Source organism: Podarcis raffonei, chromosome 4 (assembly GCF_027172205.1).
Source record: "Podarcis raffonei isolate rPodRaf1 chromosome 4, rPodRaf1.pri, whole genome shotgun sequence".
Classification (NCBI taxonomy): Eukaryota; Metazoa; Chordata; class Lepidosauria; order Squamata; family Lacertidae; genus Podarcis; species Podarcis raffonei.
The window spans coordinates 35,383,814-35,397,027 of record NC_070605.1 but is presented as its reverse complement, the minus strand read 5'-3'; the positions used below and the strand labels follow the sequence as shown (position 1 = coordinate 35,397,027).

General features: G+C 41.7%; 2 protein-coding genes across 5 annotated transcripts in view; one reads left to right on the top strand and one right to left on the bottom strand.

Annotated features, from left to right (window-relative positions):
• The window catches only part of FILIP1L (filamin A interacting protein 1 like), a 152,935-nt gene extending 146,408 nt beyond the window's left edge, over positions 1–6,527 (bottom strand). The window contains exon 1 of the mRNA XM_053386165.1: positions 6,247–6,527. The gene's annotated coding sequence lies outside the window, so the exon portion shown is untranslated. The remainder of the gene's footprint in view (positions 1–6,246) is intronic.
• CMSS1 (cms1 ribosomal small subunit homolog) overlaps positions 1–13,214 on the top strand; it is a 177,394-nt gene that overhangs the window by 150,930 nt on the left and 13,250 nt on the right. For 2 of the 4 annotated variants that reach the window (XM_053386181.1, XM_053386183.1), the window contains one exon: positions 11,998–12,098. In XM_053386181.1, coding sequence (XP_053242156.1) covers positions 11,998–12,098 — 101 coding nt within the window. Of the gene's footprint in view, positions 1–6,587; positions 6,696–7,801; positions 7,874–11,997; positions 12,099–13,214 lie in introns of those variants that run through there. The other 2 variants (XM_053386182.1, XM_053386185.1) reach the window with 2 other exon arrangements.

Here is a 13,214-nt window from a genome sequence, read left to right as displayed (position 1 = left end):
AGAATGCAGAAACCTTGCCTTATAAACTAAGTTATTCCAGCTCCATGTTGTCTATACTGGTGGGCAATGGCTATCCAGGGTTTCAGACAAGGGACATTCCCAACCCTACCGAAAGATGCCAGGGATTGAACCTGTTACACATGCAAAACATAGACTCTACCTCTAAGCTACATTTCTTTTCCATTAATAAGATAGTGCAAGTTAAGAAAACAAAAAAGAAAAATACATATAAAGAGTAATGATTACTACATTTTTCTACATTTACAATCAGTACAGGAGAAAGCCAAAAACAAAACAAAAATGATTCCTGTTAAGCAAGGTATTGTGTCTTCCACTCTATTGTTTTCTGTAGTTTTGTTTCCCTGCTGCTCACCTTCTCTAACTTAACTATGTTGGTCAGTTTTTAACTGATGTTCGTCCATATGATCACATAAGCCCTATCAAAAAGATTTATAATCCATCTTTCAGTTGAAATGGGTTATCTTTTTCTTACAACTGAAACAGTTTACCACGCATGCTGATGCCCCGAAATAAACAACCCCTTTCAGATTTATTTATCTTTTTAGAATACAATTCCCAGCTCTACCTAGAGATTCCACAAACTGAATGTGAGACATTCCACATTCAAAGCACATTCTCTCTTAGTGCACCACATTCCTTCCCCTAAGGATAGGGAAGTTGTGTTTTAAGTTGTATGTTCCAAGAAAAATATTTACTTACTGAAACAAGCACAACATGATGCAGTTCAGTTGTGATACACTTAACTAAGGTGACATTATGTGTCCAGTTCTGCCCCATACTGCAGATGATGGGAAGGGAGACGAAGAAGACGAGAGTAGACTATTGTGTGCATTTTTAGGGTACTTGGCATTAGTGTGTATTCATTTCAGCTTTGCCCTTGAGTAATGTGCAAGTGAAGACACAGCCTAAGTTAGTGGTGGCCCTTGAATGTGCATGCCTTGTTATGACATCATAAATAGTTGGAGTAACAGCTCCCTAAGTAATTCTTTAAAAGTTCTGAGGTTTGGAAAGAGCTCTTATTTAAAATGGGAAATTAAATGTTCCTTTGATAAAATGTGAACTTAAAAAACAAGAAAAACAAAAAAGGATTTGGCAATTGAATTTATACAGAGCGTTTAGCGGCTACGTCACCATGCAGATTTATAGCAGAAATGAGTATTGAGAGCCTACTTAATAGGCGTGATTAAATAACAAAAGAAAATTTGGTAACGTTTGAGGTTTGCAAGAGGTTTAAATGTGCTCCACAAGACATTGCTGTAAATTGTCCCAAAACAATTATTTTAACCTATTATTTCATTCTGGGCTCATGAGAACATAAACCTCGCTAAAACCGCAGCCGAAGGGCACTCCCAGAGTTTTCAACCTTGGGAGATTTACTCATCAGCACAATATGATGACACCACTTCACAGATAAGGGGCCTCTCAGGGCTGCCTGGGAAACGGAGACAGAAATTAAGCCAGGCAAGTTATCGTGAGAAAGGTTTTGGCATTTGTTTTTGGATGCTAAGGAAAGAATATATCCAGTCCCTAGACCCTATCCAGCCTGATTTCATAGAGTAGAGGTAGGAAACATTTTTCCACCTGAGGGCCACCTTCCTTTCTGGAACCTCTTGTTGTTTTCAGGGTGGTTGCCCCTTCTTATTTTCTCACCCTCAATATATTTGTACTTTTGCAAAAGTTTTGGGTTTCCTTGAACATGCTGATACTTCCCTCTTGTTTTCCAACGGGTTCCTGCTGGTTATAACCTTGTTGGCACTCACTGGCTGCATTTGCAGTTAGAGGTAGTGATGATAAAGGATGCAATCCCATCTGACTTGCAAATGTGAAATAGCATTTACGAATCAGAGTAGAGCCTTTTCCTGTCAGATCGCCTCTCCGTCACTCAGTTGTGCGACATCACAACTAGGGCATTCATTTCTAAGTTATATACTTTTTACCAACTACACATAAACTGCTCAGAGTATAATGATGGTGCGGCTAATAATAATAATAATAATAATAATAATAATAATAATAATAATTGCTGCTATTTATTGCATACAATATATACCATAACTACATGTTGTTAATCTTTGCATTCACAGAGATTTGGATTTTACCTGTTTTATGGCTGCCTTATGCAACGAGACCCTTCTCCTTACTTGAGAAGCTGTTTAAAAATAATTCTTCAAGGAAACTCTGAATGAAATATACCAATATAGCTCAGTGCTGCCTACGTTGTACTTCACCGGCAGGTGCAGGAGCCCAGAAATACACTGTTCTTAGAAAGGGCACTTCAGCAAAGTTCTGTCATTTCTGCTGTTACTTTTCTAGGCCTTCACACTTCTCTATTTAAATCCGCAATCTTTTTTAACATGTGGCGAAATTAGAGGGACATTCCAGACTCTTGTCACATTCAAGCTGCAGTTCCTCTTGGAGGGGCCAGCTTGGAAAGACAGTAGCCATTTATTCTCCAGTTAAATCTCCCTTGAAAATATTTTTTCACATCAGCTACCACTGAAGGAAATGTACCACTCTTTCCAACGTAGCTCTGAGCCTCTTAGTGCTCTGTATTGCAGATTTACTCCTGTCATTTATCAGTAAGACTGGCAACTGTGTTTGACCATGACCATAGTACAGTGCATGTTTTGCTTCTACCACACTTGAAATTGGGCAGCTACAGTTACAGACAGTTGAGCAAGTGAGAGAGTTTACACTAGGATTGGGCTCAGTGATAAAGAGGTTAGACTCAAGGATGCAGAAGCCACTTCACTATTTTTGGGCGACCTCCTGCTCTGCTTCCAAACATAGGCACTCAACCAACCTGAGTTCCCTATTACAGGGAGCAAGTGGGACCTACAACATATTATTGCAACATACCCCCCCTCCTCCAAAATGGGCGCTCCTGTTCAGGGTTCCAGTCACAGCATCCCACTCCCTCCATGGCTCATTTTTCTTTCTTTCCCAACAGCCATATAAAATTCCATGTCTGCTTAGCACACTGAGTCCTTGTGGGACTGCAGGAGGTGTTGCCCCCTTGTTGTTGCTTTAAAAAAAAATGTACAAACTTTGGGGTTCCCCCAAATATGCTGCCATCTCCCTCTTGTTTCTCAGCAGCCTGATTTTACCTACAACCCTGGTGGCATGCAGCAGCTGAGTTTGCTATTAGAGGGAGTTAGGATTAGAACAACCATCCAGCATTTTTGCTTTAAGCACTGGTTGTACACCTGCTTTAGAACTTGAATAAAATGTAAGCATCAGAAATAGCAAAGGAAGAACAACCTAAATTTGTTTGGCATGATTTTCGCGAGTATCAGTTTTTCTACCTTTATAGACTGGTGTAAGCTATTTTGGAAATGAATTTTGTAGCAGGTGGCTTAGAAGCAGAAAGGAACCTGGAATTAGTTGACAGTGTGTCATGGATGTGCTTCACATGAATTACTGTGTGTCTACCCTTCCTCTAAAAATAAAACCCAGAATCCTTTTTATTTTAAATTTAGGGGCTGTTCTCTCTTGCTTCCCAACTCCCTGAGCACTCGCTCACTTTAAGCCCCTGGAGCTCCCCCTTCCTACCCCACACAACTACTAAGCTCACTTTTCACCTTTCCAACCCCATTTCTGAAGCCACTAAGGGCTTGTTTGGGGAGATTTTAAGGAAAAATGTTTTAACCAGAGAAGAAACAGGAGAAATTGCAGAGATGGGTACAATGCAGAAACAGACACCTAAAGCTAATACAACAGAGCCTTCTTGCTACATTCAAGATTGTTCTGAACTGCCCCATCCCACTCCTAGCATTGTTTAAAACAACCACTTTTCCCCTTTCAGTGTTCCTCCCTTTGCACTGTGCTCAGACCTCTCCCTCTTCTGCTGCCTCATGTGAGAGAGATGAAGAATTCAGAGCGCTCACATATTCCATAGTACCATCATACAATGAAGGTACTTTACTCAAACCCCTGCCATTGTTTAAAACCATTTCTCTCTCACATCTTTCCATCCCTTCTTTACTTAAACTTTGGCTGCCAATTCTCCCTTTTGCTTTTCAGTGGGCCTGTTTTGGCTCCAGTCCTGTCACTACTCAGTCACCTGGAAAAACTTCCTATCCAGGACGTGTAGCCATTGATGGCATTGTGGGACTTGGTCATAGTGCACCTTGCAGGCTATCCTGCATGCAATATGAATTCTGTAGTTAAGATAGCTCAGTCAGAAGAGCATGAATCTCTTAATCCCATGTTGGGCAAAAGATTCTTGTATTGCAGGGGATTATGGTCTCTTCCAAATTCTATGGTTCTATGATCCCTATTGTCCACCAATGTATTTTTAAATTTGCAAAGCATACTCAGGATAATAGTTAAGGCCAGTAAGCAGCATGTGTGGTGGGAAAGAGCCAGCCTCCCCACACAAGCATGTTGCTGCTTACCTGGACAGGGCTCAGGTGGGGCAGGATGATGGTGAGGTTGAGGCTGTGCTAATACAGCACTGAGAATGCCCCGACCAACTTGGTGCTTCTTAGGATGCACAGTCCCAGTCTTGTTGCTGCCTTGACCACTCTCGGTCCTGTCCAAGTAAGCAGCAGTGATGCTTGTGTCTGGAGGGCAACTCCAGCTCACCACACACACTGCTACTGGTGAAGGTTTATTCAGCGATGCTGCTAAACAGCATTAGAAGTGCCATACAAGATCTCGCCAAGGGCCTCTTCCTCATTCATTCATTCATTTTTGCAATGATGCTAGCATTCAGGAGACGTTAGGTAGTTCACGAGAAATTGACTCATGATCCACAAATGGAAAGAAGATTGCCTTATTATACAAGATTACTGGCTTTATTACAATGGCTAAGATCCATATAACCAATGGATTAGCATTTGTAAACCAGTGGATTATACTTGACAATCTTTTAAACTGTATGCCCACTTAGTAAACTTAAATAATAAGTTCAGTATGCCCATTAAATACCAAGATGTCACACCACAGCATTTTGAGTATTTACTTTGCTCATTTTGTTGTGGAAGAAGTAAGGCATAGCATCAATCATACCTATGAGAAACGAACTCTTTTTTAAAATATATCTCACCTTATCTGAAGGTGGGGTGGCAAGGGGGTCCACTGTAATTTTGTAGTTTGCCTAAGATATTCCAATGATGAGGCATCATGGAAGAAATCCCCTTATAGGAACCCTTCTCTCATGCATTGAACCAAACTGTTATTCTGGAACTGAAGTTTCACTGCTGAATTCTCATTTGCCTTGGACAGAATGAAGACTGGGTGCTAAGCAACTCATTGACCTTTAAATACCAGCTGTTTCGTTTTTCCATCTTAACAGTTTTCTGTGGGAACTGCCACAATGGTAAAAAATGATGCCTGAACTGTTGCTCGTGGCCCTTGAAGCAGTTCAAACCCAGTTGAAGAAAGGAAAGACTCTCTGGTGTGCAAGTGTGCCATTGCATTGCCCTTGTCCTTTCAGAGCAAATACTTGGGTCCAAGTGAGCCAAGTAATTAAAGAATCAACAGCAGTGACAATCATAATGGAAAGCTGCGAAGTTCCAAAATAGTGGATTCTTTGAGACACATCAGCACCAAAAAACTAAACTCTGTGTTAAACTGATTCAGCCGTCAGGCCTTCCAAAAAGAGCAGCAAAGACTTTTGTTTGTTTGTTTCTTTTTAGAGATATTAGCCACTTCATAGAACTGCAATCTGCATTGTTTAGTTGGGAACAGAGTGGACATTATCCTAGGAATCACTGGTCAGGTTGAGGTGGTGAGGTCTGGGGCAGAAGGGGAAAGGATGAGGTAGCAGATGCCACACATCTCACAACCTAATACACCTCTGATGGTATTATTTGCTTCAGATCTATTGCTACCTGCCATGAAACTGATGTTGTAGGTGAAAAGCTATACCTGTTCAAAAGTAATAAGACATAATCTATATGCACAGACATGCACTTTATTTCCTCTACCCGAGGATTCTAGTGATGTAATATTTCCATTTCTATTAATATTTTCCCTGCCAATCAGTGAAAGTTTATAGACAGGGATGAACTTTGGCACATAATTATTTTGTGTGTTATTTACACAATAAGATAGGAAACCTGTAATATCTCTAATCAAATAAACAAGATTACATCCAAAGCAGAATTGTTATCATTTATATTTGGAAACCTCACACTAAAGGCAAATATAGTACAATTTGTTACACTGAACAGCCACACAACAATTTCTCTAAAATGACATTAGAATAGAAAACCTTACCATATTTGAGAAGGCAGCTTCCTGGCTAATTTCCTTTTTCCGCCCCTTCACAAAGGACAAATCCAGGTCAGCAAATAAAAATGTCTCTTTACAGAAGTGAAATTCTACTTGAGCTTTATCTTCTGAGCACCCAGAGCACTCATTTCAAAAAGCCACACAGTTTGCTCTTTTTGGAAGCTTTGGAAGAGTTCCCCTCCCTTTGTATTGGGTAGGTTTAGATCCTTCGGTGTAAGATCCAGGGACCTGAGAGACAGCACTGCAAAGAAGAGATGGGAGGGGGCCAACACTGGCACTGATTTAGACCAAACTCTAAATATAACACAACCCACTTTCCATGCTTCGCTCTCCAAATACTGACCTTGTTGGAAAGCTGACCTCTCCTCTTGTCATTCTTTGCAGAGGAGATAGGACATAATGCAAGTAGCAGACATCTGCTTGCAGGAAGCCAGGTATGAACGCTATCTCTATCACAACCGCATCCTGCTTAATTTCTGTCTGTGTGCATATTTTTTAAAGGGGTATTCTCAGATGAATGACTGCTTCCAGTATCTCCCCCCCCCCCTCTTTATTAAGCCTGGAAGAAAGGGGAAACTTCCCAGTGGAGAAGCCCATAGCATTTCCCCTTTTAGTCAAAACAAGAAGCTAGTTTAACTGTGCTACAGTTTATATTAATGCTGCCCTGTATGTAGCTTGAGAGCATGGAAAACTACCCTGCTTGATAAGAAACTATTCCTAGGGTGGTTGCTTAAAGGTAAAGGGACCCCTGACCATTAGGTCCAGTCACGGACGACTCTGGGGTTGCGGTGCTCATCTCACTTTACTGAATGAGGGAGCTGGCGTACAGCTTCCGGGTCATGTGGCCAGCATGACTAAGCCGCTTCTGGCGAACCAGAGCAGCACACGGAAACACCGTTTACCTTCCTGCCAGAGCGGTACCTATTTATCTACTTGTACTGCATGCTTTCGAACTGCTAGGTTGGCAGGAGCAAGGACCGAACAATGGGAGCTCACCCCATCGCGGGGATTCGAACCACCGACCTTCTGATCGGCAAGCCCTAGGCTCTGTGGTTTAACTCACAGCGCCACCCGCGTCCCAGGGTGGTTGCTTAGTCATTGCCCAAAAAAAAGAAGGAAAGGCATCACACAGAGAGAGGACACAGGCTTGCAAACATTTGTATATGCTAATTTATATGTATAGATGCTGGTCTAGAAATAATAACTATAATTTAAACTGGCCTCTACCAAGCTGGTGTCCTCCCAATATTTTGGCCTACAGCTCTTCTTATCCCTGGCCATTGACCGTGCTGGTTGAGACTGATGAGAGCTGGAGCCCTAAACATCTGGAGGATACCAATTTGCAGGAAGCTGCTTTATACAGAAATGCCTCTCATCATGATATGGAAGACCATGACCTGATGAACTGTGTGCTTGCTGAGTCTGCTGTTCAGTGGTATAACTGTTGGTGGGTGACTTCAAGGTCGGTGCACCACTCCCTTCCTATGGCTCTTAATCTCTAAACTGGACTTGGGCTAGGCAGCCCTCCAAACAGAGAATACCTTCAAGCTGAGAACTGTTCTCTGTAAAGTAGGAGTTGAGAGGCATGTAAAGTACAACCTTCAGAGAAGAAGTATGAGTAATGTAACCATGTGGTTTGCAGGTCCTGGATTATGCAGATGCTTTGATTTACTGTTCTCAACCATGGGCACTGATGAGTTTCTCCCTAACCTCAGCTTGCAATTTCTCAAATAATTTAGAAGCTGAGCAAGAGTATCACACATACTTGTAGATAGGAAGGACTGCTTGTCAGAAGCCCTCTTGTGTATCCCAAATACCCCATAAGTATATCTAGTTGGGACCAGGAAACAGGCTTTTTTGTAGCTGTATTCAGGCTCTGGAATCTGCCTCTCCCCCTTTCTAATGGCTTTCTGTAAGATGGTCAAAACCTTCCTTTTTAAGAAGGGTTTGGGGATCATAAATGGCTGTCATCTTTTTGAAGTGAATTTAGTTAAACTAAATTATTTTTTATGGCTGTAGTGTTTTTGTATTGCTGTTTCAGTATATTATGGCTGCTTCGTTTTATTTATAGCCATGACATTGTGTTTAAAATTGTTACATTATTGATTTAACTTATGTTGTTAGCCACCTTGGTTTTGTTGAGGAAAAGTGGGAACCTCTGGTTGCGAACGGGATCCATTCCAGAGGCCCGTTCGCAACATGAAAAAACCGCAACCCGCAACTGCGCGTCTGCACACGTGCGGGTTGCGATTCAGCACTTCTGCACATGCACGTGATGTCATTTTGCACTTCTGCGCATGCGTGAGCGACGAAACCTGGAAGTAACCCTTTCCGGTACTTCCGGGTCACTGCAGAATGTAACCTGAAAGAACGTAACATGAAGCAAACGTAGCATGAGGTATGACTATAAATATGAAGGGTAAATATGTTAACCTCTATTTAAAGCAGACAAAAGACATAGATAGCTGTGTTGATCCTTTGGGAGTGGGGGAGGTGGAATCCAAAAACCCAACAGGTTTATTAAGACCAACCATAATGTCAGGAAACAATGAGTAAGCTTGTAACTTCTCCATATGACGGGATATTAAACCAAACCTGGGATCAGGAGGGCGAAAAAGCTGGGCTTGGTGTTGGAGCCCCAAAGTCTGCAGTTTCTGTGAGTCTTAAAATGGAATGCAGACTTAATTACTCTCTGAACCTCTGCGATTTCAGCTGTTCCCAAGTATTCCCCGCCTCTTTTGTATGTTTGCTTGTTTGTTTAGTGTTGCTGGGGAATATTAAACTTAGGGTGATCTACATTGATTTGTTTTGTAATGTACCATGTATCAGTGAATGATTGCTTGTCTCCACATCAACACCACTTATAATACATTAAGGGAAATAAAAGAAGCAATAAAAATTAAAATGATGTGGACCACCTCAATGGAAGCTCATGGGCCACAGTTTGGGGACCCCTACTCAAACTGACAGCTTTCTGTACCATGAAGTAGCCCCTCAAAGTATGACTAGCTGGTTTGTTGTGCAAAAATGTACCACATGTAAAGCATGTAAGTCATGGTCATTGCAGGAACCAAAACAAATATATGTATGAGGACTTGAATCATTTCCCAACTTCAGCATATTTTTGAAAACCCTGAATATCCCTGCCTGGAAGTGGTTAGTCAGCTTCTGCTGTGCTAATATTATATAATTGCTGATGTCAGAACATATTTTCTGTCTTCTTTTATTCTGTCAATATAGTTGAATCCTAGGAAACTTTTTAGAAAGTGCCAGTTATGAACTTGCCTGCTCCTATGGATCTATTGCAAGCTGCAGGCAGAGCTTGCCGTGCACACATGGCTTTTCCATTCATTTCCACACAGAGCGCCAAAGGATATCATGTGTGGTCACCTACCTCTGTTCAAATTAATGGGGACTCCTGCACACATAGCCCTGGAGTACCTTGCAGGATGCCTAGAACTCTAGGTTGAGGCACATAGCTGGTACTACATGTCAAAAATCAGCCTTGTACTTATCCAAAAATGTCTTTCCTTGTAATACTAACTAGTACAGTGGTACCCCAGCTTCAGAACTTAATTTGTTGTGGAGGTCTGTTCTTAACTTGAAACTGTTCTTAACTTGAGGTACCACTTTAGCTAATGGGGCCTCCTGCTGCCACCGCGCCACCACCATGCGATTTCTGTTCTCATCCTGAAGCAAAGTTCTTAACCTGAAGTACTATTTCTGGGTTAGCAGAGTCTGTAACCTGAAGTATCTGTAACCTGAAGCGTCTGTAACCCGAGGTACCACTGTGCTTAAATTAGCCCATCCATATGGTCTCAGGGTCTGAAGGCAAGTAATGCAGCAACTTTGCTGAAGCTAGAAGGTCTAGGTCTAGCCACAGCTTGGAGTGAGAGACAATCTGGAACATTATTATTATTATTATTATTATTATTATTATTATTATTATTATTATTATACCACCCTATACCCACAGGTCTCAGGGGGGTTCACAGAATAAAATCAGGTTATAAAACCACAAAATCCATAATCAAAATAAAAACAACCCAATAATCCCCCCCCCCCCGCGCGCACACACTCATTTTAAAGGGGCATAAGATGTCAATCAAATCAACCAAAGGCCAGGTTAAAAAGGAACGTTTCTGCCTGGCACCTAAAGGTATATAATGAAGGCGAACTTCCCTGGGGAGAGCATTTGCCAGATGGGGAGCCACTGCAGAAAGGGCCTGTTCTCGTGTTGCCACCTTCCAGACCTTTCGAGGAGGAGGCACATGAAGAAGGGCCTCAGAAGATGATCTCAGGGTCTGGGTAGGTTCATATGGAAAGAGGCAATCCTTGAGGTATGGCCGTCCTGAGCCGTTTATATGCCAGTATGAATTTCATGGTGAAACAAAGAACAAATAGAAACTGAATATCACCATTTTACCTGGCTGCAGCAGGCGAGATGGGACAGCAAGACCTACTCCTTCCCCTTATCTGAAAAAAAGCTGCCCTTTCTCTCCTTCCCTTCCTGGACTCCCTTAGTCTTGCTGACTCTTATGAGAACTACTGATGTAGCTTTAATAATTGGTACCTGAGAGAGTTTTCCTCTCCCTTTTTCATTTTTCTGATCATGTCAGTTAGATGTTAAGCCCAGAAGTCTGGGTTGTTGTTGTTGTTGTTTTAGGTCTGTACAGTATATAGCAATTTTTAGCCATTTAAACTGTAAATAATACCTTTCAAAACCAGAATTCAATCCTGATATTTCTTCCAGATTAAGTAACAGTTTATTGCATTTGAACTGTGGAAAGTTTGCACAGGAGCAGGAAACATTTAATATATTGCTATGGGGTGTCTTGCTCAGATTCATGTAATTAAACCATAGAATTGTAGAATTGGAAGGGACTGTGGGAGTCATCTAGTCCAACCCCCTGCAATGCAGGAATATTTTGCCCAATGTGGGGCTTGAACCCATGATCTTGAGATTAAGCGTCTCATGCTCTGCCAACTGAGCTATCCCATGATGCTGAACTTGTGTCATTCCAAGCTGAAAAAAGTTGGAGGGTATTGCATACTGCAGTCCAGTTCCAAAGTAAAGATGGGCAGTTAACAGGTGGTGCATTGTTTGCAAAGTTGTATCCTGGAAGCCATTTGTCTACTTTTAGAGTTCTATAATGAGCAATCTACAAGCAGATACAGGAGAAGAGGCTATTTATGACTCTACTTTGGGGGCACCTCCCTCTCCGCTTTCCGAACATGCCAAGTCAGGATTTATAAAGAAATGTTAAAGTTAGCTGTTAGATTTTCTTGGCAAGCTGTAGACAGTACAAAGTCTCTAGGTTACAGTATGCAGAGGGTATCTTGGGAAGCAGTTGACTCAGCATGTGGATACCTGGATAGAGCAATACAAATATATTCCAGTGCATAGTAAATGCTGCATTGCAAGTGAATTTTGAACCTCTGGATCATGTTGAGTGTTCCTCTGGAATCTGATAAACTGGTATTCCTTCCATCTCCCAACCCCCCTCCTTGTGCAGTGCAGGGAATGAAATGTTTCCCCTCAACCATAATGCCAAAAAAATATGTAAAAGCCACTAGATTTTCTTTTTCTTTTTGCCAGTGGAGGAGGCATTGCACATCCAAACTGATAGGCACTCAAGCCCCCAAGTTTACTATTGGAGGAAATAATTGCATCAATGTCATTTGATCAGAATGCAGAACAGTGGATATGTTTTTGAGATTTACTTTTGCCTTTAGGTCTGTCACCTGATGCCTCTTCGGAAGAATGTGCTGGCACAAGTAAAACAGAGCAGCAACATACAACCCCTATGCCACCTACTTCAAAGAAAAGAAAACAGGTTGGTTGGTTTTATTCATAATGAAAAGTAGGCAGTGGAATTTCTGTGCTGCTTGTTGGGTAGAATCCAAATACTTGAGTTTCTGGGTATAGCAACTCTACTAGTTGGTACTTGGTTGGCAGCTCTACAGTTCAGCATTTTATCTATCACCAGTTTAGTGACCACAGTGCAAATGTCCACAGTTATGCTGTCTGCTGCCAATGGGAATTGTAGTTCAAAACATCCAGAGGGCACTAGGTTGTGAAAGCTTCTTTAGAGTTACAGCACTAGAAAAAAGCAGTGTAGACTCGGAAGCATCTTGTCAAAAACTGCAAAGACCTCTTAAAGTCTTTTGCATCTTAAATAGGAGCACTTGGAAAATCCAAAATAATTTTTGAGTGAGCAGATGGGGACAAACATATCCCTACCAAAAGGTAGCAGGTGTGGAATTTACCAAGACATACTGCCAGATATCTTGTATGCTGACTGCCTGTTTTGCAAAGGCCTTTGGCTAAAAGCAATAAAACAAATTCAAAAAAGAAAACCTGACTACCTTTTAAAATTAATTTGTTACGTTTTAGTATATACTGTTTCAGCCTGTTCAAGCTGATTTTCTGCATCAAAGCTTTCTTTTAGAACACTATATTTCTGTGTTGGTGACATCTCAATGTCTGGAAGGCGAGGGGAGCAGATTTTAAAATAAATGTTGCTTTGAAGACCAGTCTGAAAACCCGTTCTTCTGTTGCCAAAAGTTAGACTTCGGCAAATACCCCCACAGTGCTGAATGTGGCACTGCCCTCTGATGAGTGTGATGAGCACTCCAAACTTCAAAGCTATAGGGATGGGTAGGATTGTCCATAAAGCTGGACCATAAAGAAGGCTGATCGCCGAAGAATTGATGCTTTTGAATTATGGTGCTGGGGGAGACTCTTTGAGAGTCCCATGGACTGCAAGAAGATCAAACCTATCCATTCTTAAGGAAATCAGCCCTGAGTGCTCACTGGAAAGACAGATCCTGAAGCTGAGACTCCAACACTTTGGCCACCTCATGAGAAGAGAAGACTCCCTGGAAAAGACCCTGATGTTGGGAAAGATAGAGGGCACAAGGAGAAGGGGACGACACAGGACGAGATGGTT